This window comes from Pelodiscus sinensis, chromosome 10, assembly GCF_052426305.1.
Source record: "Pelodiscus sinensis isolate ZL-2025 chromosome 10, ASM5242630v1, whole genome shotgun sequence".
NCBI lineage: Eukaryota > Metazoa > Chordata > Testudines > Trionychidae > Pelodiscus > Pelodiscus sinensis.
This window is the reverse complement of record NC_143061.1, coordinates 7,189,219-7,215,892: the sequence shown is the minus strand read 5'-3', so window position 1 is coordinate 7,215,892 and position 26,674 is coordinate 7,189,219. Positions and strand designations below refer to the sequence as shown.

The following is a 26,674-nucleotide window of genomic DNA, read 5'->3' as shown; positions in this document are numbered from 1 at the left end:
ATTCTAACCAAATGCAGCCTGTTACTTCCTGATCTCCCCCTCCCTCCGCACATGTTTTGCTTGCTTGATGATTAGGTTGACAGCAACCCCTTCTTGGAAGGGACTGTCAAATCACATGCCATTGTGAAAAAAAACACAAATTTTACGAGTCACTTGCCTAATAGAGAAGCAGGCCAGGTCAAGAATGGGGTTGTTCCCAGATCTGCTTCATATGAGAACCCAGCAAGCATTAATGAGGAAGCGCAAACCAGGTGAATTAGAGCACTTTACATGTGTTTCCAGTCCACACACTTTCCCTTATCCTACTACACTTGAATTAGACAGCATTTGACTGATGGATTTTACGGTTCTAATGGTACAACATGCTAATGGAAATGCACTAGTGTAGTTGCACAGTGCAGTGCCAGCTTCCCCTGCGTAGCTCTGTCATTCCCCTTAACCCCAGCATGATGCACTACTATTCTGGTCCTTTGCCTTAATATCCTTACTGCATATCCTTACTGCACAGTTGACAGTTTGACTATTCAAGCGACGAGGAGTCCTGTGGCACCTTATAGACTAACTGAAGTGTAGGTGCATAAGCTTTCGTGGGCAAAGACCCACTTCGTCAGATGCATGTAGTGGAAATTTCCAGAGGCAGGAATAAATATGCAGGCCAGGATCAGGCTGGAGATGAGGAGGTGATCCAATCAAGGAGGATGAGGCCCACTTCTAGCAGCTGATCTGGAGGTGTGAATTCCAAGGGAACAGAAGCTGCTTTTGTAGTTAGCGAGCCATTCACAGTCTTTGTTTAATCCAGAGTTGATTGTGTCAAACTTGAAGATGAACTGTAGCTCAGCAGTTTCTCTTTGAAGTCTGGTCCTGAAGTTTTTTTTGCTGCAGGATGGCTACTTTTAGATCTGCAATTGTGTGTCCAGGAAGATTGAAGTGTTCCCCTACAGGTTTTTGTATGTTGCCATTCCTAATATCAGATTTGTGTCCATTGATTCTTTTACATAGGGACTGTCCTGTTTGGCCGATGTATATAGCAGTGGGGCATTGTTGGCACATGATGGCATATATTACGTTGGTGGATGTGCAGGAGAATGTACCAGTGACAGTATGGCTGATCTGGTTAGGTCCTGTTCCCTTGGAATTCACACCTCCAGATCAGCTGCTAGAAGTGGGCCTCATCCTCCTTGATTGGATCCACCTCATCATCTCCAGCCTGATCCTGGCCTGCATATTTATTCCTGCCTCTGGAAATTTCCACTACATGCATCTGACGAAGTGGGTCTTTGCCCACGAGAGCTTATGCTCCTACACTTCAGTCAGTCTATAAGGTGCCACAGGACTCCTCGTCGCTTTTGCAGATTCAGACTAACACGGCTACCCCTCTGATACTGACATAATTAAGATGAAGCTTAAGATCAGAAATCAAGGGAGTAAGTCAGGGAGGCTTTTTACATTTTGATGCAAGCCTGAGAACTGCAGTTTGTACACCAAGCAATGAGCTATAAGCCATATAACTGGCCTTCAATTCCTCTGCTGCTGCACTCTCTTCTATGTCAAAGGATCAGAAAACACACTTCAATAGACTGCTAGGTGTTAACCACCTCCCGCCATTCTGATGCTTTTCCATTCTAGTAGTCAAGATACTGGGCAGAATTTACATTAGCGAGCTGGGTAACAAATGCCCATCCTCACAAAGGACTAAGTTACAGACCACCATTTACATTCTATCCATGCTTGTTTTTTTTTTTTGTTTGTTTTTTTTTAAAGAAAGAGCTGCCGGTACTCCAGGGAAAAAGGTGTTGAGCTCTGGAGGTGCCGGTACTGTGTACTGGGCAGTACTCACAAAAAAGCACCGCATTCTATGTTTTGAAGTATTACTGCCCAAGAACTTTGAAAAAATACTAGTTTAGTTTGTCTCAGTGGAGTAAGGCTTATAAAAATTTACTTCTCATACTAAGGAACTTAAATTCTTCAGTCATACTGAAGTGTTACTCAAAGCCTGCAATGTACTAAACCCAGGATTGAGCTAACCCTGCCATTCCTAGGTTCTAACCCACTAATACTAGCCACAAGAGTCATGGACTGGCCAAGATAGAGAGGAAGCCTCAACCGAATGAAATTTTAGCAATTCAATTCCCCACTTTGTAGGGCCAGTCATGGCCTGCCACGCATCTCTTACCTATTGCTACAGCAGCCAATGAGATGGGATGGACAGAAATGGCGCCAGCGAAGAAAGGAGGAGTGACAGCAACAAGAGAAAGGGTTAGAAACACACACAAGGCACAATGAATCCAAAGAGATAAGGAGAGACCAACAGCACCCCCTCCCCATTTCCAGTTACAAGTGATGGAGGCACTTCATGTACTCCTGAAGGCATTCTGCACCAAGTTGTAAATAAATAGAGGTTGCAGCATGGCAGAGGGGAACACAGGCCACTGGCTGCATGAAGGAGGAAGATCACCCTGCAGTCCCCCCTTGATCCATAGGACACAGACTCAGTGCTGAAGCTGGACCGATCCTGACAGCACAAGGCCTGTTCTAGTAACACCCTGGAGCTATGTCCCTCTGCCCCAGGTGAGAGACAAGTGGGCTCAACCAGGCAGGTTCAAGAGTTGAGGGGCTTAGGCTATGGGGATCCAGATGCAGGGTGAGGATTCTGTGTGGGACAGTCTGGGTACAGGCAGCTGAAGGGGGGAGGAAGAGATCTGGATGCAGAGAGGCTCACTGCAGGGAGTTCCAGATAAAGGCTTTGGGGGCTCAGAGGGGTCTAATGTGGGGAAGTGGAGATCTGGCTGTAGCCAGTGGGCGGTCAGGTGTGAAGGTTGGGATGTGGAGGCTCAAGGTAGTGCAGGGAGCAAGGCAGCAGAGGAGGCACCAGATGCAAAGACTGAGGTTCAATGGGGTGCAGTTTAGACAGATTGGGGGAGCAGCTCCCCATACAGCGAACCCTCCGACTGAAGTAGCAGTGGAGGATGCTGAGCTTGTTGGGGTGAAAATTCTGGAGGAGGGTCCAACATAGATGCTAAATATATCAGTTAATTGAATAGGTCAAGTAGCCCCATGAATTTTTAATCTGTTAGTTGACTACTCTATAGTACCAGGGACAGCAGCCAGCATGCTCCAGCCCATTTCAGAGAAGCCCTCTCCCACTCCTTGCTGCTGCCTCTGTATCAGAGGCAGCTGTGTGTGGTGCCAGGCAGGAGCTGATTTGATAGAGGCAGCAGCGCAGGGTGGCAGCAGCCCCTGTCTGGGATAGGGGGGCACAGTCTGTCTTCCCGCTCCTGGTGCAAGCCAGAACTGAGCCAGGCCCCCTGCCAGCCTAGCTCCTAATACACTTTAAATGCACAGTTGCAGCAGTGGTAGGTCCCAGACCCACTGCAAGCCAGGACTGAGCCAGGCTGCTGGCCAGCCTGCTAAAAAAAAATTTCCTTTGGGGGGTGGTGGAATGCGTGTAGTCTATAGCATTAACCTATAAGCTTTTGCTTGTCAGTTAACCGACTACACCAGTGTTTCCCAAATGGTGTTCTGTAAAACCCCAGGGTTCCACAAGGTGAAAATAAGGGATCCACAGAAAAATTCCATTACAATAACATTGATAAAATTGTGATTTTTGTTTTTAAACATGTGCAATTAAACTACATTTTGATCTCATGACCTTGTTTAGCCTTTATCCCCACCACCAATTTGTGGACTACTTTTTCAGCTCCATATATTAGACTGTTTAGGGGCTAAGGGTTCTATGGCCATAAAATTGAAAACACCGGACTACACTATTATATCTCTAGTCCAACAGCCCCAACCACTCCTTGCAGAGGAATAGAAAGTCTTTTCCTCTCCCATCTATAACCCAGACAGGACTAGCAGATGATCCTGGTCAGAGTAGGAGCCACTGGCTGGGGTGCCCCCATTCCCCACAGTGATTTACCTCTGCCAACTGCTCTGGGTGCTTAAGATGTTGTACTACTAAGGAGTGATGCATGATTCCTTCTTGCAGCTTTCCTGACAGTCGTTTTTTGCAAGGAAGCAAAGAAATCTGCAGTAAATAATATGTGCACATAAAATGGTGCAGATTTCCCCCAGGAGTATTCAGAGATACAAAAGCTATGACAGTAGTGAAGCCACTGCCGACAAACTTAACATGCAGTGGGGTCACCCAGTAGTTGTCTGTGCCAACAGATGTGCGGTTTAGTTGCAGTTCTAACTATGAGTGTCATACCCAAGCTGCTATCACTATTAAACTTTATATAAGAATGCAAATTGGGTATCACAAACATGTTAGACACCAAGAACTCAGAAGCGCCAAAGTGTCAGGATGCATCTAATGGAGTAGCTTGCTTAGAGGTTAGATTTGCCCTACCATGAGGAGTGATATTATTGATGTGACTGAGGCAACATTCCCTCCTGAAAGTCTGTTTGGGCCGAATGGGCTGAACCAGAATTAGAGCGTTAAGGAGAAGAGAGATGGCACCTCAAGAACATTCAGATGCTGCACTTTGCTATTAGCTTGGCACAACTAAGAACGAGTGTGATCACCACAAAGCACAAGAGCAAGTATGGTTTGAACCAACTGCTCAAGAATTAGAGGCTGCATGCAATTTGCCATTTCACAGATACCTGGCACGAATATGGTACAACCTCGAGACCTGCACGTTTAGATGCCGGTATTACTTCAGAAGTTAACCATACAAACAGTGCACTTGAAAGTTAGTGAATCTTTCCATGGTATCCTAAATTGAACACACTGTACTTGTATTTTGATATGAAGTTTAAGAAAGGAAACCATTTACGCATGCATCTAGTTACATTGCATGGACAGATGCACGACATGCATTTGTTTCAAGCCATTCTTTTAGAGTGATGTTGCAAGCAAATAAATCTAAGGTTTGATCGTTAACTAGAGAAGTGCCAGGAAATTCAAAGCAACGGTTACTTAACTGCCATTGGACAGCTAGTTCCCATATGCAGTTTAAGATTCTACATGTGCACAAGGGGAAGGGTTCTAGCTACTTTGCAATGACTTTGAGCTTCTCCCTTCAATGAGCTGGTTTCAAGTTTCCACTGAATTTGGCAGAAGCAAAGGGCCAAACAAGAGCCCAATTTCCCAGAGTCCACAAACAGCAGCCCAAGTCTCACTCCCTCCCCCCTAGTATCAACCCTCTCCCACCAAAGAAGGGCATCCTGTCGGCAGGTCTCAACTCTTGAACCGAAAGACCCTCATTAGTAGTTAGACGTCTCCTAATGACAAGCATGCAGGGAATAAGGGAACCAGCAGTGATCGTTTGTGGAATGCATACCTCTCAGCACACAAGGGCTTGAGGCATTATGCTGATTTTTGCATTTATATTACTGTTTGGCTAAGATTGTTTGGAAACAAGAACTCACAGGCTCCAGGAGAGTCAAAATATAGCGATTTAGGATACCAAGTTGATCCAGCGATGCTTTAGCAACAAGATTGGAACATTTCTTACCCAGACTCAGCTTCGAACAGTATTTATTTCCTTTGGAATACTTAACTGGATAGAATTCCATGCTCTTTTGACGCTGCCCTTTAACACACTGCTAGAGATAGGGCAGCAAAGCTTGAAGCAGACATGCCTTTGCATATGAACAAGGAGAGCTTGCCATTGAGGCTAACTACACAGCACAGCAGAGCAGAAGTGACACTAGTTGAATTGCTCACTTGCAACAGACTGCACAGGACATTTGCTACCAAACCTGTGACAACCATTTTAAAAGTTAGCATATGTGGGCTAGTAGTCAACTCCATACCAGGTCCCAGATACAGACAGAAGAAATCCCCAGTTATTTGGGCACTTTAAAAGCTAGGTGACGTTCCTACTGGAAGAGGAGTTGATCCTTAACAGTTTTGAAGTCACAAGACAGCGACACTGCAGCTCTGCAAAACTGCTTCAAATTCTGAGAAATCCTGCATTCAGGCAGCTCCTGTCACCAAAGCTAATCTTGTCCACTCAGACACATTAGCCGCTTGAACATATATACAGGCCCAGGCAAGGCCATCCCATTTTAGAGTCTCGTTACTAAGGAGTAGTAGTAATTTTATAGTTCCTTCAAAACAAGGAATTTAAGCCTGGGCTCCAGTTTCCTTATTTATAAGAGGGAAGTTACTGAAAATCCAGACACAGTATTGTGATCTCCACAGCTATGGAGAGGTCTGAGTTCCCCTTGAGTAAAATGAGGTTAAACAGGTTCAGGCTGGCTAGTCAGTTTGCTTAGCAAGGTACTAAATTAATGGATTAGGTCAGTATTTCTTAACTACGGGGGTCATGATGAATGTGTCATAGGGTCCTGCAGTGAGCCACAGAGTGGATCCACTATGTGCTTACCCAGCAGTGGCAGCTTTGGTCCCACAGGACTAGCTGGCTCCACTAGCTGCAACCTGGTACACAGGATGCTGTTGATGTTTGGCCCAGCTGCCCCTCCATCATGACAACTGAGGGGCAAATGTGATTAAGTGGTGCTACAACCCAAGTGCGCGATCACAGCGCCACTCACAAGTCTGGTCTAAGCTTCAGAACTGCCACCTTCTGTTGTTCGGACAGCAGCTTTTTCTAGTCACAAGATAAACTCTCCATACAAGAAACACATGCCTCTCTGCATGTTAGGCTCTGAGACCCAGCTATCACCTTTTGCACATCAGTGTTTCAATAGACGCTATTCAGCTAAAGCAGGGATGGGGGACCCTTTTTGGGTTAGGGGCCACTGAGGGAAACAAAGTCAGTTGGGGGCCATGCACAAGAATCAAAGAAAAAACCCCAAAATCCCCAAACCTTAATGATATGACCCCCAACTGAGGAGAAAAAAAAACACTCCCCACATTCCCCTTTTACACCAGAGCCTAGCAGGGCCCAGGCTAGTAGATTGTGTGTTCCAGACCTCCAGAGAGATGGCAGGAGGGCTGAAGTGTGTCAATGTGGGCTCTCCCTCTCCCCCAGCAGTGAAGAAGAGAGAATGAGAAGAGCCCTGAGCCTTGGGGGCTGTATCCAGCCCCTTGGCCTTTGGTTCCCCACCCTGAGCTAAAGCATCCTTAAGTAGTGGGTGCAGAATATATATCCTTAACTGAATTCTTGAAACTCCTGCAAATATCAAGATATGAAGGAGAGAACTGCATACCCCTTCCCCCACTACAGTCTGCATTAGTGTAGGTGAGTCGTACCCAGCAGATCACTCAAAACTTTCTAAGGGCTGCTTATTTTTGTATGTTAGAAAATTCTGAAACTCATGCAGACACATTGTCCTCTGTGCCATCACATGAGCAAAAAAGGGAAGGATATTACAAAGCTCTCCCAGATAGCACTTGAGCATTAAAAAAAGTTAGCCTGCAAAGGAAAAATTGGGCTCTACCTTTTTCCTCCTTTGTTTCAGGCTCTCATTATGTGTAAGTCTCCTTTTTAAAAGAGGATAAATTCATGTTTTGCCTAACTTGACAGAGGCAACCGCAGAATTAGTTAAGTTAGAACACACAAGATTAGAAGATAAGCAATTGAAAGTAAGGGACTGTTTAGAATCTGTTCCCAACTTAATGGCAGATTCCAATACATAATGCAGATACTCTGAGGTTAAACAAAACAAAAAAACCAATAGAACTTACAACATAGGTAGAGAATGAGCACAAACCCAGCTTAATTGTAAGTTCACACGTACCTTAGAAGTCTTAAAACTGGGTACCAATAAGAAAGCTCTGGTCAAGGCAGTAAGGAGAACAGAAGGCTGACACTTGAAGAGCTTACCTCCTGAGCAGCACCACCCTTGTTATTAGCTTTTACACTAGATGCCCTTTAAGTGACCCATGAACCAGCTTTCTCTGCATAATATCCTATTTGTAGCTTTTTCAGCCATTCAGGGAAAGAAGGGGACATACATCATGGTGTGGAATTTTCTGCACTGTCAAGTGAGGCTTGCAAAATACTTCATACTGAGAAACTGCAGGTTTCTAATTTGCTCCCAGACTACAAAGATTCTCCATTTCAAGATTTTCCAAAACCTCGTTGTCCTTTAGAGTATTCATCTTTACAGTAGTCATCCCATCCTTAATACAAGATAGAAAGCGACTGACCAGTGATGCATTTTAAACTTGTCAGCTAATTAAGCTTCAGTGTATTGTGTTAAGTTGCTACTCCCGCCCTCTCATGAGCGAAGCAGTCACCACTCTTATCCCTGGATTGGAACAAAGCAAAACTTCATGAGGCAAGCGTAAAGTCCCACTACCCAAACTGTCTCATTCTGGAGCTTTCTTTGGTCTGCAGCAGCTTAAATAAAGTGAATCTGTTTAAGACTAGTAATGGGGTCCCACACAACTTTATTTCCACATCAATGTGGACTTTGCTTATTGCAGAGCAAACCTCCCTTCTCTCAAGCTAGAGGTCCTACACAACTATAGCTACATCTAGACTACACTGTTAAATCGGAACCAAATTTCAGAAAAAAAAGTGCTCTTTCGAAACATCCCTTATTCCTCATAGAATGAGATTTACAGGGATGGTGAAAGCATCTGTTCTTCCAAAATATTTTTTTTTTTTTTAAAGAAGAGAAAGGGATGTGTTCCTTGGATACAGCATTGCTTTTCCAGGATACTTCTGGTATTCTGAAAAAGCAATGCAGTCTAGAAGTAGCCTATTTAAGTGTAAAACTGGGCTCTTTGGCACCAGAGATTCTGTAGCCCAGGTTTAACTAAAAAAACCACAACCTTGTAGTCCTATGACCTTCAGGAGATTTGAAAAGTTATAACTGATTGGATTATGCAATTCCAATCTGTTGATGCTGAACATTAGCTAGAATTCACTAGAGGCAAGAATTTCATTTTATAAAAAGAGGGGCTTTGTGCAATCGTTTTTAGGATAAACATGCACTTGAAAGTTCAACTGCTATTTTAATTGGGATGCTTCTATCTGGTTTCCATGTTAGGAGACACTAGCAAACATTTCTTGTTAAGCACTGCTAGATCTTTGGATCCTTAACTGATAAATCTGGAGGCCAGAAACAGAGCATCAGGGCAGCAGCAACCTGACAGATGTGCCAGGTAAAGCGAGTGTCAAATCTATTGTAGGTGAAATTCAAATGGTGTTATTTTTGCAGTAGCCAGTGGATATGATGGGCTGACTCAAGCATTTGGACTGTACTGTATGCTGGGCCCTGTAGACAAGAGGTTCTCAACCTTTCCTGACTTCTGGACCCCTTTCAGGGGTCAGATTTTAAATGAGGCAAAACCTGGGGTACACAAACTATTTTGTATGTGTCTGATTTTGAAAGCAAAAGCATCACAGCAGTTACTGAAAATTGCTTACTTCCTCACTTTGGCTGTATGAAACCTGTACTGACTTCTAGGCCTTTTATGTAGCCAGTTGCAAAACTAAGCAAATATCTAAAGGAGATTATTTACTTCCTGGAAGGCCTTTATATGCCTCCAGTGTATACGCATACCTGGTTGAGAATCACAATGACAGATTACCCCTTGTATACAAGATACCTCTTGTATATATACACACACACACACACTACACCAGATGTCCCAGGAATCTGAATGTTACATGGGCAAAGTTTGCCCGAGAGTTTTGCAGGCAGTGTGACCATATCCAAGAATGGAAACATACCCCCTACTATTCCCCATGATTGCAGGAAAGACTAGCACCTGCACCCTAAGCCTGGTATGTGGTACACATTCAAATGCAGTTAAAGCAGAAGCAGTAAATGGCAAGCCTACCAGCTTCACTGCAAGTAGTAAGTTTGTAGGAGAAGCACAGCCTTATTAGCAGGGCATCTTTTACCATCACCTGAGGGACACCAGTATTCTGGAACAGAGCTAGAGTATGTCAAAAAGATAAAGTATGCTACCTCTAAATGTAGTTAAGGGTTTCACATGCATGCACAGCTGAGGCAGGGGAGACAGCTCTGGAATATTTTCTGCACAGTGAGTGGGATTAGGGTGCAGAAGCTTTATGCTGGAGCCAAGGTACTTACCCAATGTCATCACGGTAGACTCGAGAGATTAGAACCTCTCCTTTGTGATTATAGATGAACAAGCCTCCGATCATGATGGAACCTTAGTCTTCTCTTTCCATATTGCATAAGACCTGAGAAGACAGACAGAGGGAGTATTAGGCTCTATACAGCATAGCTGATATCACTGCACAGCATAATTCCTATTATTCAGAGAAGTAAATAGGGATCTGTCACCCTGAAACAAACTTTGTAGTTTAGTAACTCTGGACTAGGGATGTGACTGGTTAACTGGTAAGCCTCACCCTTTACTAACACCTCACTGGTTAACTCCTAGGGGCCACTCCAGCCAACATTTAATTCATAAACATATTTACCCAGTTAAACTGGTTAATTAAGCCACTTCAGCACATGATTGCTTGCAGCTATAGAGAAGAGCTGGGCTCAGTATTATAACATCTAGTATTCCTAGAGAGAAATGAAGTACATCATCATATTGGTATCTCAAAGCATTTTTATCTGAGTTGGTCCATTCTGAATCCAATCTCTATGTGGACTCTGCCTAAAATAATGGAAAGGTCTCTCCAAATTGACTCAATAGTTTACTGCAGAAAAGTCCACTGTCAGAGTATAGGTAATGCATTAATCTGTGCTGTTTTACAAGGAATGGTCCATCTTCCTATCCTGCACTTTGAGTACCTGTTGACTACACTGAATAGGTATACAAAATTCACTGTCCTGTATCTATGGCTTTCATTACACTACTAAACCTCAACCCAATTCACAAGTCCAAAGTGTCCCAACACAAAATTCAATGTTAGTAAAGCTTCATAAACTAAGAACATAACAACTGGGTTAAACCAATGGTCCATCCATTCCAGTATCTTGTCTTGCAACAGTGGTCAATGCCAGGTACTTCAAGGGGAAAGAACAGCAGGGCAATTATTGAACAATCCATCCCCCATCATCCAGTTTCAACATCCTGCAGGAAGAGGCTCAGGGACAATCCGAGCACAAGGTTGCATGCTGACCATTTTGGCAAAAAGCCATCGATGAACCTATTCTCCATGAACTTGTCTAGTTCTTTCTTGAACCTTGTTATAGTTTTGGCTGTCACAATATCCCCAGCAATGAGTTCCACAGGTTGTCTGCATTGTGTAAAGTACTTTTTAATTTTAACCCTCCTGTCAATTTCATTAGGTCTTGTGTTTCATGAAAGCGTAAATAATGTATTTGCTTTCTCCATACCATTCATGATTTGAAACCATTGTCTCCCATTAGTTGTCTTTTCCAAGTTGACCAGTCCTTTTTAATCTGTCATATGGAAGCTATTCTATGTCCCTTTCCCTAATAAAGTTGCCTCTCTGTACCTTTTCCAATATACTATATTTGAGTTTGTCCAAGAACTCCTGCTAAACACTAAGAGGTAGGACCACCAGCTTTGGTATGCAGCTTCCTCTTACAACTTAAAGCAAGGTAAGGATTTGGTTGTGCCAGGACAATGGAATATACCTGGAACGTATGGTCTCTCCTAAAAATGGAAAAGGAGGGGTCTGCTAGCAAGAACAGTTATACTGTAGAATGTCCACAGAAGCAGCAAGATGCCAGAGATGGGGACCAGGACAGCTATACCTCCACTGGGGTGGGATGGAGAAAGGGACAACTATTTACTATGTATTTTAGATCATTTGTTTGTATCTACCCTCCCCAAGCTGGGCCTGCTGTAGTAGCCATGGACGGGTGCTTCTCACCTGGCCTCAACTTGCTGAACTGAGAGAGGGCTAAGGTTTCCTCTCTCTGGACTAGGGATTTAATAGTTATAGTTGATTAACCAATAAGCTTTTGCTAGCCAGTTAATGCTTAGATGACACACATTACCCCACCAGTAATTTTTTTTTAGCAGGCTAGCCAGCAGCCCAGCTCAGTTCTGGCTTGCATGAGGTCCAGGACCTACCCCTGCTGTGACCAACCCCCCCTCCCCACCCCCAACAGAGGCCTGTATCAGAGGCAACCGTGCAGGGCAAAAGGCAGCCAGTTCATGAGGGAAGCTAGTTTGTAAACTGGCTCCCCTCACCGGCCAGCTCTGGCCTGGCACCCCACGCTGCTGCCTCTAATAGGGGCAGCAGCACAGAATGGCAGGGGGTTCCTTGGCATTGGGCCAGAGTGCACTTGCTGCTGGCCTTGTCCCCAGGAACTACAGAATAGTCACGTAACCAATAAGAATTCGTTAGCCAATATTTAACATCCCTACCCTAGGCAGCCTGCATACAGCCCCCTTCCCAGAGCAAAGTTTTGTTTTTCTTCATTTAAATCATATTTGTGTTAAGGACCTGAGCACCACCACAATCAATCTTCTAGTTCTAAAATATTTGAGTTAGGGCAACCAAGACTGAATGCAGTATTTGAGGCATGGATGTACTGCAGACATAGTATCAACCTCTTTCCTAAGGGTTCTTAGCACTGACAGCTGCTGCAAACCGTGCAGATGTTCCACATAATTGTGCATGGATCAGTTTCCCCTGCAGTGTGCATTACTTTGCATTTATCAACACAATTTAGTTTGCCATTTTGTTGCCCAGTCACTGACTTCTGAAGGTACATCTAGATTATAGAGCTTTTCCAGGATACCTCTGGTATCCCGGAAAAGCTCTAGCACATCCAAGGAACGCATCTACTTTTCTGAAAACAATTCCAGAAAAGCAGATGCATTTTTTTAGCAACCTTGGGAAACCTTGTTCTCCGAGGAAGGGATATTCCAAAAGAGGGTTCCCCCCCCACAACATTTGGCCCCAAGTAGACAGGCCCAATGTCAGAAAAGCCTCTTTCAGAAGAACAGTGGAGAAAGATACGCAAATTGCAAACCACAATTTGTCCATCTTTTTCTGACTTTTCTTTGTAGTGTAGAGACAGCCTGATTCTTCTGTAATACTTGCACTCTGCTTTGGACTTCCTTATCTAGAGTGACTTGGGATATATAGCAGAATTTGCCACCTCACCATTTACCTCTTTCCAGATCTAGACATGTTGAATAGCACTGGTTCTACTACAGAATCCCAGGGGACCTAGCTATTTGCCTCTTTTCATAGGCAAGAGTAACCATTTATTCTTATCCTGTTTCCTTTCTTAACCAGCTACTGATCATGAAAGGACTTTTCCTCTCATTCCATGACTGCTTCAAGTCATGGCACTATGGATACTACTAAATCACATCTGGACAAACATTAGGTCTACCCAGATACTATACCTATAACAAAATTAAGTTGTAGGAATGCAACTTTACTGTCAAATCTCGTATACAAAACAGATTAGGCATGTTCATGTGTGTAATTAAATAACCACATAGCTGCTGAAAGTTGCAGCAGTTACATATGGGGTGGCAGTTAGCTCTCTGGGAGTGATGCATGCAGGAAGCCAGTTTTTAAGCTGGCTTCTCCCCCGTATACGAGGAACCCACATGTAACCATGAACATGAACCAATGAGTCCAGGCTCATCAGTCAATCGTGTGCACTGTTACACTTTCACATCCCTTAGCATGCAGTCTATATGTACCCTTCTTTTGAAAGAGAGCATCCACACCTCAAAACAAAATTGAAAAAGGCTGCTTTTCTGAAAGAGCATGTCCAGATTACATGGATGCTCTCTCAAAAGAAAGCCCTGATGACCATTCTGTGAATAGCAACCAGGGCACCTAAACTTTTCGATTGCCTCTTCTTCCAAAAAACGTCCCTGTTCTGCATTCACACAACTTGTTTTTTTTACATTGGCAAGCCTCAAATTATGAGGAAGAATGCCCTTTTCGAAAGAGCTCTTTCGAAAAAGGCATTCTTCCTCATAATTTGAGGCTTGCCAATGTAAAAAAACCAAGTTTTCAATTTAATTTTGAAAGAATGCGATTGCAGTGTCAATGCAGATAGTTTTCAAAAAGGGCAATTTTCAAAAAAAATAGTCCAAACAATGCTAGCAAACTTATTCCAGTGTATTTTGCTCAGAAACAGGCATAAGGCTATCACATTGGCAAAAGCACTTTCATGGCTATAAACTGCATCTGTGAAGAAATTTGTTAGGCTAAGCCTAAGACTACCACTAGAAACTCAGCAGATGATTTATAATCAATTACATTTATGTCCAACAGAAAGAGCTATTCTACAGCATCTCATCTGGAACTATATGTTTCTCCCTTACCACAGGCCAGAAACAATGCAATGTAAGTTCCCAGACAGATTTGATGACATCAGGAAAACTAAGTGTGAAGAACTGTACTTCAGAATTTATAGTACCTACAAAGCCAGATCCACATACTGCAGAATTCTACTCCTTAACCTACTGTGTCATTAGGTTAAGCCATGACCTGCAGCCAGACATCTTTTCTTCAAGGCAATCTTTGATAAGGAAGTCAAAGTACAACAGGGCATAAAAAGAAGTTCAGAAGATTGAGTTAGGTAACTTGGGCAAACTACACTTTACTTTGCACTTACTGGTGACACTTCAAGTTTCTAAACTATTTGTTCTTTGGGAAAACTGAGCAAGGATTTCCCCTTCTACAAAATAGCTAAGATCAGCTATTTGGCAGTGAATCCTCATGTGCAATTATTAGCCTCACATATCTAGAGGTTACCAGTCTGAACACAGCAAACTTATCTATGAACAGATAGCTGATTTAATGCATACCCAGTTTCTGCAATGCAATTGTTTGCCCTCTTCATTCCATTTGCTCCTTCCAATCATATCTATCTTAACAGCAGCTTTTGTGGCTTCACCCAGAGAGTAGTACTACAAAGATAACTGCCCTGTCTGCAGTCAAGTAAAGGGCCATGAAATATGTGCTTACTGACAGTCTTGTATATCAGGGGTGGGCAATAATTTTACTGCAAGATTTTGGAAAGTGATCAAGGGTCACACTTTTATGGAGTGGGTGTGGAGTCTGGGACAGAGGTTGGGTGCAGGAGAGGGTGTGGGGTTTGAGAGGGAGTTTAGGGGAAGGAGGAGGTTGTGACCTGGGGCAGGGGAATGGAGTGTGTGGTCTGGGAGTTGTGACCTGGAGGAAAGGGATTAAGCGGTCACTAGGCATGTGAATATGTACCTGGTAAACTTATGAGCCTGGGTTCATTGGTTAACCGTTACAGAAGCAGCGGGACAGGAGGCTACATGTATCAGAGGTAACAGTGTGGAGGGGGGGGGGGGGGAGGAAGGAGGAGAGAAGAGGAATAGGTGGGAGCCGGTGCTGCTCCTATTGTTTGGAAACTGGCCAATGAGAGCTAAGAGATTTTGCTAAGGGGCAGGGGCAACATACAATAAACCTTTCCTCTCCCCCATGGTGCCCAGAGCAGAGAGCCACAGAGAGCAGCTAGCCACTTAAAGCTGTGTGGAGCTGTTCTGAAGCACCTGGCTGCTGTGCCAGAAGATTTCTTGTCCCTGTTGTAAGTGAATGCCAATAGCCACATGCTATTCTTCCTATCCAATCCAGATGGGTAAAAGGGACAAATGGAAGTCTATAACGAACTATATACTATTAGAATGTTCCCTGCAACACACCAAGAGAAGCTGAACTATTCTGTACTCAGCTTACCTCAAGGAGATTAAATCTGTTCCCAGAGATAAAAGTACAACTGGAAGTAGGACAAGACTTCAATGGAGAGAGATTAGAAGTCATAAAAGAACAAACTTAAGATAGCAAATGGTACAGTGTCATTTACACTGAAAGCAATATTCGAATTAAAAAAAAACAAACATTTAGGAGTAAACATTTACCCAATGAAGTTTGTGCCTGAGAAGCTTACTGCTATGTGATCTCCTGGAGAAGAGTGGGGCTGGTTTCCAGAAGGACTATTCCATTACTATTTGGAATAAAATCTAACACATCATGCCTAAGGGCATTAGCGATTAAGAAAGTTTCCCTGTGGATATGCTATTCTTACATACTTTCTACTCTGGGATTACTTCCATCCCCTTAAGCACCACATGACAAAGGTTATTGGACTTAGTGTGTTAACTCCCATACCAGATCAGATTATCTTATAAAGCCATATGTTTAAAAACTAGCAGGGTTGATTGTGTGCAGTAATAACACTTACTACATTACATATTCAATGTATGTACAAACAAGCTTCAAGCCCCATGCAAGGAAGTGGTATGATCCCAAAACAGGACGAGTGACTAAAGGCCACATTAAGCTAGTAAGTATCAGAGGGGCAGCCGTACAGTCCCTAGGTAAAAGAATCAAATGGACACATCAGATATTAGGAATGGCAACATACAAAAACCTGTACGGGAACACTTCAATCTCCCTGGACACACAATTGCAGATCTAAAGGTAGCCATCCTGCAGCAATAAAACTTCAGGACCAGACTTCAAAGAGAAATTGCTGAGCTACAGTTCATCTTCAAGTTTGACACAATCAACTCTGGATTAAATAAAGACTGAATGGCTAGCTAACTACAAAAGCAGCTTCTCTCTTGGAATTCACACCTCCAGATCAGCTACTAGAAGTGGGCCTCATCATCCCTGATTGGATCCACCTTGTCATCTCCAGCCTGATTCTGACCAGCATATTTATACCTGCCTCTGGAAATTTCCACTACATGCATCTGATGAAGTGGGTCTTTGCCCACAAAAGCTTATGCTCCAACACTTCAGTTAATCTATAAGGTGCCACAGGACTCCTCACCGATTAAGCTAGTAAGTGTGTCCTGGCTTTTCCATTACTATCCTGAGTCCACCAGCTCATACTCTCTAACTTGGCTTTTAACAGAATAGATATTCTACCCACCACTGTCTCAATGAGCAGCTACAATACCACCTGCAGGCTAAATGCAGCCAATTTTGGAATAGCACCCTTGGAAGCAACAGTATTCATAGTAGGGATGTTACATGTTTATCTAAATAAACACATTTACCTGCTAAAATATCATTTTCATGTTACATCCACTATGCAGGGGAATCACTTGTAACTGTGCACATTACATAATGAGCCCAGGCTCATCACTTAACCATGTACATGTTCACATCCTGAATTCATAGCTCTCTCCCTCCATGTCTTTGAGCAGGTAGCTATTGCCTTGCTGCTAGGATGTAGAGCAAGGGAGGGCAATATTTTTGATGGGGGGGCCCCCCCCCCAACACCTGCAACTTAAGGGAGCATTACCACTTTACAGAAGAAGAACTCAGACTATACTGCTTGCTCAAGGGCATGAAGTCTGTGGCATGGCAGGGAAATGAACCCAGATCTCCTGAGCTAAAGTCCAGGGCCTGAACTATGGCACAATCCTGCCTAGAACCAGGGGATGCATCTGCACAGAAGAGGTTAAAAGTTTGTTCAGTTATGGAAAAATGCACAAGGTACAAGAACAGTCTTCCCCCTTGCAGATTCTTTAAGTGGGATGTAAAGCACAAACAGCATGTAATGGTTAAGAAATGCAAGGGACACAGTTCAGTTAACTGAAACGCTGATCATTTGGTGACTCATAGCTGTTGGAATTAGGAGGCCTCCAATGAAAAAATATCCAACTGGAACTGGAGAAAGCTGCTATGCATAAAGCAGAATGACTCAGAGTGAGCAATCCTGTTACTGGGAAACAATCAGCCTTGAATGACTAACAGTTCTGTTATTCTCCTTGCACTTCCAGGCTTCAAGGTAGCTTGGCCTAAGCAGGACTGCCTCAGATTTGGCTTGCCTATTGCATGCTATTAAACTGTAATAAGGTATGAAAAATCTTGACAGAGCATAAAGCCTAATTGGCCTTTTGCTCCATCAGAAGCACACTAGGGAGCATCTTTCACCTGAAGATGAAAGACTGACATGCTAGCAGTTACCATTGTTGTGCGTGACAAGCCTGAACCTTTTCTGTAAAGGTTACAATCCTTCCTCACTCCCCAGTACAGATGTATTTATTTTAGTCTCCAACAGGTATTGTGACAATAGGCTTCATGTGAAGGCACACTTAAGCCTGGACTACATTTATGTAGATTGAGTTTTTTCACATCCTTGAGTGAAGTAGCTAGGTCACACACTTGAGCCCCATAGTTAAGTTGACCTTCCCCCTAACGCCAATACAAATACAGCTAGAACGATGGAAGAATTCCTCCACCAACTTACCCACTGATACCCAGGGAGATGGATTACCTACAGCAACAAAGCAGTTTTTGCAGATGTACAAAACAGCTCCACTATACAATGCATACAGATGTAGAAAACAGCTCCACTACATAAGTAAGGCTATGTCTGTAGCATTCATAGAGGGTAAGTCACATGTCAGTTTCTGAACATTCAGTGCTCAATTGATAGGAACAAGAGCCTTCTCAAACCTTGACATCCCATATAGTTAACAGCAAGTAATTTGGCAGCAATACTCTAAATCCTCTAATCCCTCTAATTCACAGCCACACCCAACAGTGAACAGAGCTGAGTGCACCAGACAAGTGCTGAAGTTCAAATGCAGGGAACACAATGAAATGTTTTTAGTCCTTCATATTATTTACTGTAGATTGTTAAGGCCAGAAAGAAAGTTAGATCTAGTCTAACATAAAAAGTGACCTTTCTGGTTACCCGTGTATTAAGCCTAATAGTTTAAAGCAACTTCCAGTATGGCACTCTAGTCAACCTAGATTTGAATGAAGTCATGAGGGGTAAATCCACCATTTCCGTTGGTGAGTTAACAACTGTTATACCATGTTTACTGAAATTTTCCTAGTGGTCATTGACAGTTCCAGGGGGCAGGGTTGGGGTGTACTTTAGCCACTCTCCACATTCTGGGAGGGCACAAGGCCCCACTGAGCAACCTTAACCCTGCATTAGAGAGTTTTGGGGCATTTAAGGTCCATGTTTTTTAAAAGTTCTCTATACTCCCCTGTCGCCCTCCACTGCTTCAGGCTCCATTTTAGCCATTACCCCACTGCCAGACAGTACTGGTGTGTTTTAGCCCCTTCACAGCCTCATCACCTGTTTACTTGCCCAACACTGCCTGGTTCTCCCTCAGAACCAGGCTGTGGGGGGAGGGATAGCTCAGTGGTTTGAGCACTGGCCTGTTAAACCCAGGGTTGTGAGTTTAATCCTTGAGGAGGCCATTTAGGATCTGGGGAAAATCTGTCCAGGATGGTACTTGGTCCTGCTGTGAAGGCAGGGGACTGGACTTGACCTTTCAAGGTCCCTTCCAGTTCTAGGAGATAGGTATATCACCATTTTTTAAATCCTCCCCCACTGCGAAGCTTGAGTGGATATGGACATGAAGCAGAAGCAAGAACTGTAAAGGGACAAGCACAGTTAGTGGGAAGAGATGAAAACCCTCCACTACATATCTCACTCCTTTAAGCCCACAAGAGCAACATTTCCGCTCACTGCTCAGACGCCTCTTATTGTTCCCCACTCTGCAGACTCCCCTAGCATTACTCCAACAGTCCCATCACCACACCTGTAATGCTGACTGCCTCCCTTGCTTTGGGCACCCTCACATACATGCACATGTCACTCCCCTCCAAGTTTACCAGGAGTATGATCATAGGGAAGTGGTGAGGCCACAATGAGCACATGTGCCTGTCTCAGGTAAGAGAAGGTTTACACTGTGGAGCATGCCTCTCAGCCTGGGTAGACAGATACACACTAGTTCTGCTGGAGCTGGAACGTAAAGAGACAGAAGTGTGGATGTTGCAACACAGACTAGCCACCCAAATACAAATACTTCACTCTGGGTCTGTACTCAGGTAGCCAGCCAGCTCCAAGGCTCCCATGGTCATTTTTAACACATTAGCTTGAGTAGAACTAGCATGTCTTGCCACACAGGTTGAGAAGCACAAGCCCGGAAGGTAAGTCTATGCTGCAGGTGGGAGTGCCTACATTACAGGACCTGGAGCAAAGCTGCAGCTACGTCACTGAAAACCTGTAGTGCTGATACAGCCTATAGTCCCAGAAGGGGCTTGGTTGTTGCTACAGGACCTCAGCCACCCCAAGCAGCAGTAGCATTCTTCCAACAAGCTAGCTGCATCTACACCGGGGTGGGGCTAGATCAGCATAGCAATGGTGCTCAAAGATACTTATTCCACACCACAGAGCACTACAGCTGTGTAAATTTAAGAGTAAGCCTCATGTCCAGATTTGAGGAAGGGACTAAGGTATTAGGTAGAGGCTCTACACTAGGGATGTGATAGTGTATACATTTAAACAGGCTGGGCTCATGGGTTAACCTTCATGATTACATGCAAGGGCCCCCTTCTCCACACTACTGCCTCTGACACAGAGGCAGCAGCAGCAAGGGGAGGGGAAGAGGAGCTGGCTTTTAAGCAGGCTCCCCACAAGCCCTGGCTCCCGGGCAGTTGCCCCCACCCCTGCCGCACTTACTCAACACAACCCTCTGCATCATAGGCCACTCACAGATGGGAAGTGATCCCTTCATTTCATTGAGCTATCTGAACTGGACACCCACTGTAAAAAGAACATTCCAACAGTAGCTGCTTCACTTGGCCAAGTAGGTATTCCCATGCCCTCCATAGGACACTAGTACCTCAGCTAACAAAGGGAGAGGGGAGACTGCCAGACTCCCAGCTCACACATAGGTGGCCCTGCCTTCCTGATGGCTATGGTCACTGTTCATCCTATTTCTCCCCCCATCCCATTCCCACTGTCTGAAGCATGCCCCCCTCCAGCCCACAATCAGCAGCCCACAACAGGGTTGTGAATAGAAGTCACCCACCAGCCTGGCCAGGCCAAACAGATTAGGGAGGGGGCAGTAGCTTCAAATGGGAAAGGAGAACGTTGTGCTTACAAGCACTCCTTCCAACACGTTTGCAGCCTCCTACACTACTCTATGCTCCACACCTCAAAGGGTACGTCTAGACTACATGCCTCTGTCGCCAGAGGCATGTAGATTAGGCTACCCGACATAGTAAAATGAAGCGGCGATTTAAATAATCGCCGCTTCATTTTACTATGTCGGGTAGCCTAATCTACATGCCTCTGGCGACAGAGGCATGTAGTCTAGATGTACCCTTAGAGTAGAAAGACAAGATTCCGCAGAGAAATGGAGGAAATTGGGGTAACTATCATCTTTCAACATTCCCAATTCCAGATTCTAAACCAGTGATTCTCAATCCAAACTGCAGCGCAATCAACAAAAGACGTGCTTAGGGCCATCCACATAGGTAGAAAATATACACTGTGGATGTGGCCCACATCAGCACTTCATGTGCAGCTCACAAGGATAAATAGGCGGAGAACCACAGCTCTAACCCAATCTTGGCACCTTACTCAGGTGATGGCAGGAAACACCTGCAATAGTTCCAAGTTCAGTTCTTCTAGAAACATGAGGAACTCAGATGTCATTAAGGCCATTATTGCATCCTATTACGGAAACCATGGACTTTCCTAAAACAAACACACCAATACACATCTGAAAAGTAAATTCTCACTGGCTCATTTCAGAGAATTCCCCTTCTCGGGAAGAGTGGTTAAAAAAAAAAAAAACCACACAGCTCTGCTGAAATTCTTCCTGTCATAAAAAAACCTGACATGCAGTATGCCAAGCTTCTGTGCTGCAAACCCACTACACCTTTGAAATTGTAGTTTAAAGCAAGTCTGCCAGCAGGATGGGAATTTATTATTACCCTCTCTTGAATGAGGGTATGTGGTAGACTCCACTTAGAAAGGGGTATGCACCCTAGAAAGTTTGAAAGGCACTACTGTAGGTTATCAGAGCAACATTTAAAAAATGGTTTCTCTGGCTGTCTTGACCTTTTCTTTACTGGCAGTTGGTTGGTTAAGTTTTGGTAGATGGATGCAATACCTGACAAATCACTAGCAATCTTGGCTTTTAGTCACTACCAACAGCCATCTCCATGTGCAACAGACCCTTTGCAAAACAAGTGGGCAGTTCCAGTCCTGTTCTTAGTAGCCATCAAGAAGCTTGGCTTGATGATCAATGAGGCACTCTGATGGGAACCTGTAATACTGGGAACGTTTGCACTGCTCTTACCTACTCCAGCTAAGAAATGCTCAGTCTACTGCTCTCAAAGTGGTATCTTTCCCCAGAACAAGCTACACATGGATGGAAATGCATGAAAGTTGAAAAATAACTATTTTCCCAGAAGGCATGAGACTTACAGTACTGGTTTTCACCAGCCATCACCCAATCTGGTCTGCTGTTCATTGCCCAAGTGATCTTGTTTGTTTAGTACCCTACTAAATTGATTTGAGCTGTGATTTCCAAGTAGTGAGTGAGGCTCCCAAACATTAATAAGCTTACTGACTAAGCAGCACAAGAGCCATCAGCTAGATGAGGATAGCCCCAGGAATAATCCAGGGGAATGTGCCTCTGAGTAGCAATATTTTTACAGAAATGAGTCCTATGCAACTCACAACCAAGAGGCAGGAATTCAGCATTGCACAAAACATTACATGGTAAAGCAGATGACTCTTGAAACGCAGTACAAGTGTAACAGTGGCAGAAAGAGGAAGGGTGTTAATTCTGACAGATCTGACTTAAGCAAAATGAGGCTTCTTAATAAGCCAATTACTTTCTAGTTGGAGTTGAGTTTATCGGATCAAACAATACTATCCTACAGCACAAAGCAGGTGGCATAACACTAGGTAATTTAAGCACACACTTCTCTGGCAAGCATCTAATGGTGTCTTATAAAGCTCATGAGCTAGGGATATTAATATTTATTAACCGTCACAGTTGCATGCACCCCCACCTCTATGGCACTGCCACTAATTGAGGCAGCACCATGGATCAGAAGGCAGGCAGGACCCTGTGCCCTTGGTGAGCCAGTTACATGTTTACAAAAATAAATGCATTTTAACACCCCGATCAAGAGCTGCATATCGTTTATGGTGAGAACAGCCAGCTGTTGCCCTTACTTTAATATCCTTGCAAATATCCAGCACCTTTTAAATATGGAGGTCTAAACTCAGCCAGGGATAGTTACAGGAGAAAGGGGTACACCACTGGAGTTTGAGACAATATCTAATTAAGAGCTGCTCAGTAAGTCCTCAGAACAAGAAGGCAGGAGGGAACAGTACCGGGATTCCTATCAGAGGCTCTTTGTAGATCTCACTTGAGGATGCCATGTTTCATAGTTTGTGGCTAACAAGTGTCACTTTGAAGCACTACTGACAGTGAGGAACAGCTTTCTGCTTCTCTGCTCCAAGCTGCAACTTGACATGTGGAAGGAACAGATTCTCATTACATGGTCCCTCCCTTAGCCTCTGACCACCAAACTTTCTCTGCAAGAGACAGCTCCAGCTTCTCCCTCCACTGCTTCCAACCAGCAGCCTGAAGTTGAGTAACGCATCAGCTCAGTTTCACTGCTGCTTATAGGGCTCTCAACAACAACAGTCCCATCTTTCATTTCATGCTTCTTGACAAAGCTCTGACAAGCAGATAGATGTTCTAGAATCTCATGACTATAAGTTACATTCCACCCACCTTGGAAGATTAAAGGCTAGAAGCTTACGCTTAGGGTGCAAGAGCTTAAGAAAATTGATAATTTAGGCCCCACTCAACAGCAAGTTTCCTATTGCCATTGCTAAGTGAGAAAACATTCTGAGTTCCGGGTCCCAGCATTCTTTTAGCTTAATAATTGTATATTCATTGCTCTCCTCCTGGAATCAAAATGAAATGTTGCCTATTGGGGCCTGAAGTCTCTGCTGGTCACCTCTTTGCATTAAAGTTAAAGGATGCTGCAGGCTGGTAGAAGTATTTGATGCATTTGACACACGGAATTAGACTAAGAACGAACAAAGGATAAGACAGAAAAGAGATTTTTTTCTCATTACAACACCAATGAACATGTTCAATCATTTACTTCTCAACTCCTCATGCTGCAAGCCACCCCTAACCCCAACATCTGTCAGTTATGGTGTGCAAAATCCACACATCACATCATCACAGCAATGTCAACAAATCCTCCAGAATAGATGCATCTATGCCAACAGAAGAAGGTTTCCTTCTCATGGCACAGATAGTGCGGTTTGGGTAACTGGCATTCCCGCACCAGCAGAAAAACTCCTGGTACATGCTACATTAGGGGGCTATAATGACAGCTTAGCTATGGCAACAGACTCTTCAGTGTCAACACAGCCTGTAGCAACACAGAATGTGCACTCACTAAGGAGGCCCCCTAATATCCCAGACCTTTGGAATGGACAATGCATTCAGGTTTGCCTACCTGCAAGGGTGCCAGGTTCTGATTTTGCTGTCAGACTTCACCTTTGGGCTGCCTAGTCTGTAGTGCAAAGGGGAGAAGACTGGTGATCAAAAAAACCTACAGCTTAAAATAGGAAAGACCAATCAGATAAGATTAGCTTCCTCATGTGGAGAGAAGCCAACTGCAATGATAGATAAACAATGGGTTTCCTGCAACTGTATAAAAGCCAAAAGCCCAGAGAAAGGAAATGCAGTGGAAGAGCTGCGTGATAAAGACCTCATTTTAAACCTTAGAACAACAGTTTACAGTTACCAGAGCTATGCAATGCCTCAATCCAGTAGGATTTACTGAAAAGCTGCAATCCATGATCATACTTACATCAAGAACGCAGATAGCTTTGGGAAGGGGATACTCCCAATGTACTTGAGGCCTTTGCTTACTTTAGCCCATCATATTAGAATATACCACATGACCTCCAAGCAAGATCAACACATCCTAACTTAATTCCCATTTCACTCAAGGACTTGCAGCTGTAGAATGGATACATGGAATAGATTGTGTTCTCATCTAGTGATGAGGGTATCTGCATTCTGAACAGTGGACTACAAATATTATTAGCATTTAGCTATCATCAATATCTATTTCCTTTGTCAGTGGCTCAGCACTACGCAGTCCTGGGATGGAGAAAGACAAGCTATTCAACAGCTGCCCAGCAACCCTACACAAGAAAGGAAGAATTATATCCAAAAGGAACTGGAGGAGATCTTTGAGGAGCCCAGCTACAATTTACAAAGATAACATCCCAGTTACAACCCACCCCCCCAAAAAAAACCCTCACCTACTTGATCTGAGAAAGTGGGTCTGGCCCAGGAAAGCTCATCACCTAATAAGCCATCTTGTTAGTCTTTAAAGTGCTACATAGTCCTGTATTTTGTTTCAGCTACAGGAGACTAACACAGCTACATTTCTATCACTATTCTACTTAACCTAGTGAAGGGTCAGAGCATAGCAGTCACAGGACCTTAGTTTTCCTCTCTTCTCAGCATACGGCCTTTTACAAGTACCCAGGAGAGCCGGGGGTTGTATGCTGACACAGGCGAAAAGCCACCTATCACCATTTCCTGCAGTGCCTGTGTTCTTGGAGTCTCCCACCCAAGCGTTGACCCAGGCAAATACTGGTGAGCTCAAAGCCGAGCTCTCCCGCCCCCAGGAGGGGTCTTTCCCGTGCACTGGGGCGGCACAAGACGCTAGCCACAGGGGGCTGTCGGGCCGGTCCAGGGGGACTAGGGGGCGTTATTTACAGGTTCAGAATAACGCGGCCAGACAGCGACCGTGGCCACCCCCCCATCTCTCTCTCTTGCACGCTCCTGCGATACCCCCCCAAAACACGGGGCATTCCCCGCACCCCCCCGACACAGGGTCTATCCCCGCACCCCCCCCCCACAGGGACCCTCTCCCCGCTATGCCCCCTCCCGGGCAGCCCCGCCCCCACCCGGGACACCCCCCAAAACACGGGGCATTCCCCGCACCCCCCCGACACAGGGTCTATCCCCGCACCCCCCCACACACACACAGGGACCCTCTCCCCGCTGTGCCCCCTCCCGGGCAGCCCCGCCCCCACCCGGGACACCCCCCAAAACACGGGGCATTCCCCGCACCCCCCCGACACAGGGTCTATCCCCGCACCCCCCCCCCCACACACCCCCCCCCCCCCACACAGGGACCCTCTCCCCGCTGTGCCCCCTCCCGGGCAGCCCCGCCCCCACCCGGGACACCCCCCAAAACACGGGGCATTCCCCGCACCCCCCCCCCCCACACAGGGACCCTCTCCCCGCTGTGCCCCCTCCCGGGCAGCCCCGCCCCCACCCGGGACACAGGACACGCGGGGGGCCCCCCTCAGGGCAGGCTGCGCCCCCCGCCCTTAGCCAGAGCCCCGCGGCCCCCAGGGGAGCCCGGCCCCGAGTCTCCTCCCGGCCCCGCCGCGCCCCAGGAGCCGCTACCCGGCCTCACCTGCCGGTGCCGCCCGCTCTCACGCCGCCTCTCCGGCCAGTCCCCAAGATGGCTGCGGACTCCCCCTCCCCACAGCGCTCCCCTCGCTTTACTGCAGAGCCGCCGCCTCCGCGCATGCCCAGCCCACGCCCAGCAGCCTCCGCGCATGCGCCTCCAGCAAGGCCGGGTGGGGCACCGAGGGAGAGCTGCGCGGATCGGGGACGCGAAAACTTCACGTCCCAATATGCACCGCGACAGCTTGCTCCTGCGGCATCAGAAGCCGCTCGGATCAAGTTGGCGCACTGCGTTCTGGGATTTGTAGTCTCCCCGGCTAGACAGCCGCGTAGGAGACCCAGGACCTCCGGGAGGGGCGTTGCATGCTGGGGTTTGTAGTCCCCGGGGGTGGACAACGCCTGGGGCCAGAGTTCGAGGCCGAGGTTGGGGATAAGAAAAGCTCCCTCCCCCCGGCAAATCCACGGGGTGGGGTAATAGGCCCGCCCTTATTCCCGCAGCCCTTGTCAGAGATAGCAGGCCTCTGTGAATGTGGTTCTGGCCGCCCGTGAGCAGGATGACGGGGCAGCAGAGTCCACACGGCTCCTGGG

General features: G+C 45.4%; 1 protein-coding gene across 2 annotated transcripts in view; it reads right to left on the bottom strand.

Annotated features, from left to right (window-relative positions):
• AP2M1 (adaptor related protein complex 2 subunit mu 1) overlaps positions 1-26,247 on the bottom strand; it is a 42,182-nt gene extending 15,935 nt beyond the window's left edge. Inside the window, exons 1-3 of one of the 2 annotated variants that reach the window (XM_006138455.4) lie at positions 26,094-26,194; positions 24,105-24,161; positions 9,970-10,082 (exon numbers count right to left, since the gene is read on the bottom strand). In XM_006138455.4, the coding sequence (XP_006138517.1) occupies positions 9,970-10,043 (74 nt within the window). In that variant the 5' untranslated portion in view covers positions 10,044-10,082; positions 24,105-24,161; positions 26,094-26,194. Of the gene's footprint in view, positions 1-9,969; positions 10,083-24,104; positions 24,162-26,093 lie in introns of both variants that reach the window. The other variant, XM_075938119.2, reaches the window with a different exon arrangement.
• Positions 26,248-26,674: the final 427 nt, after the last annotated feature.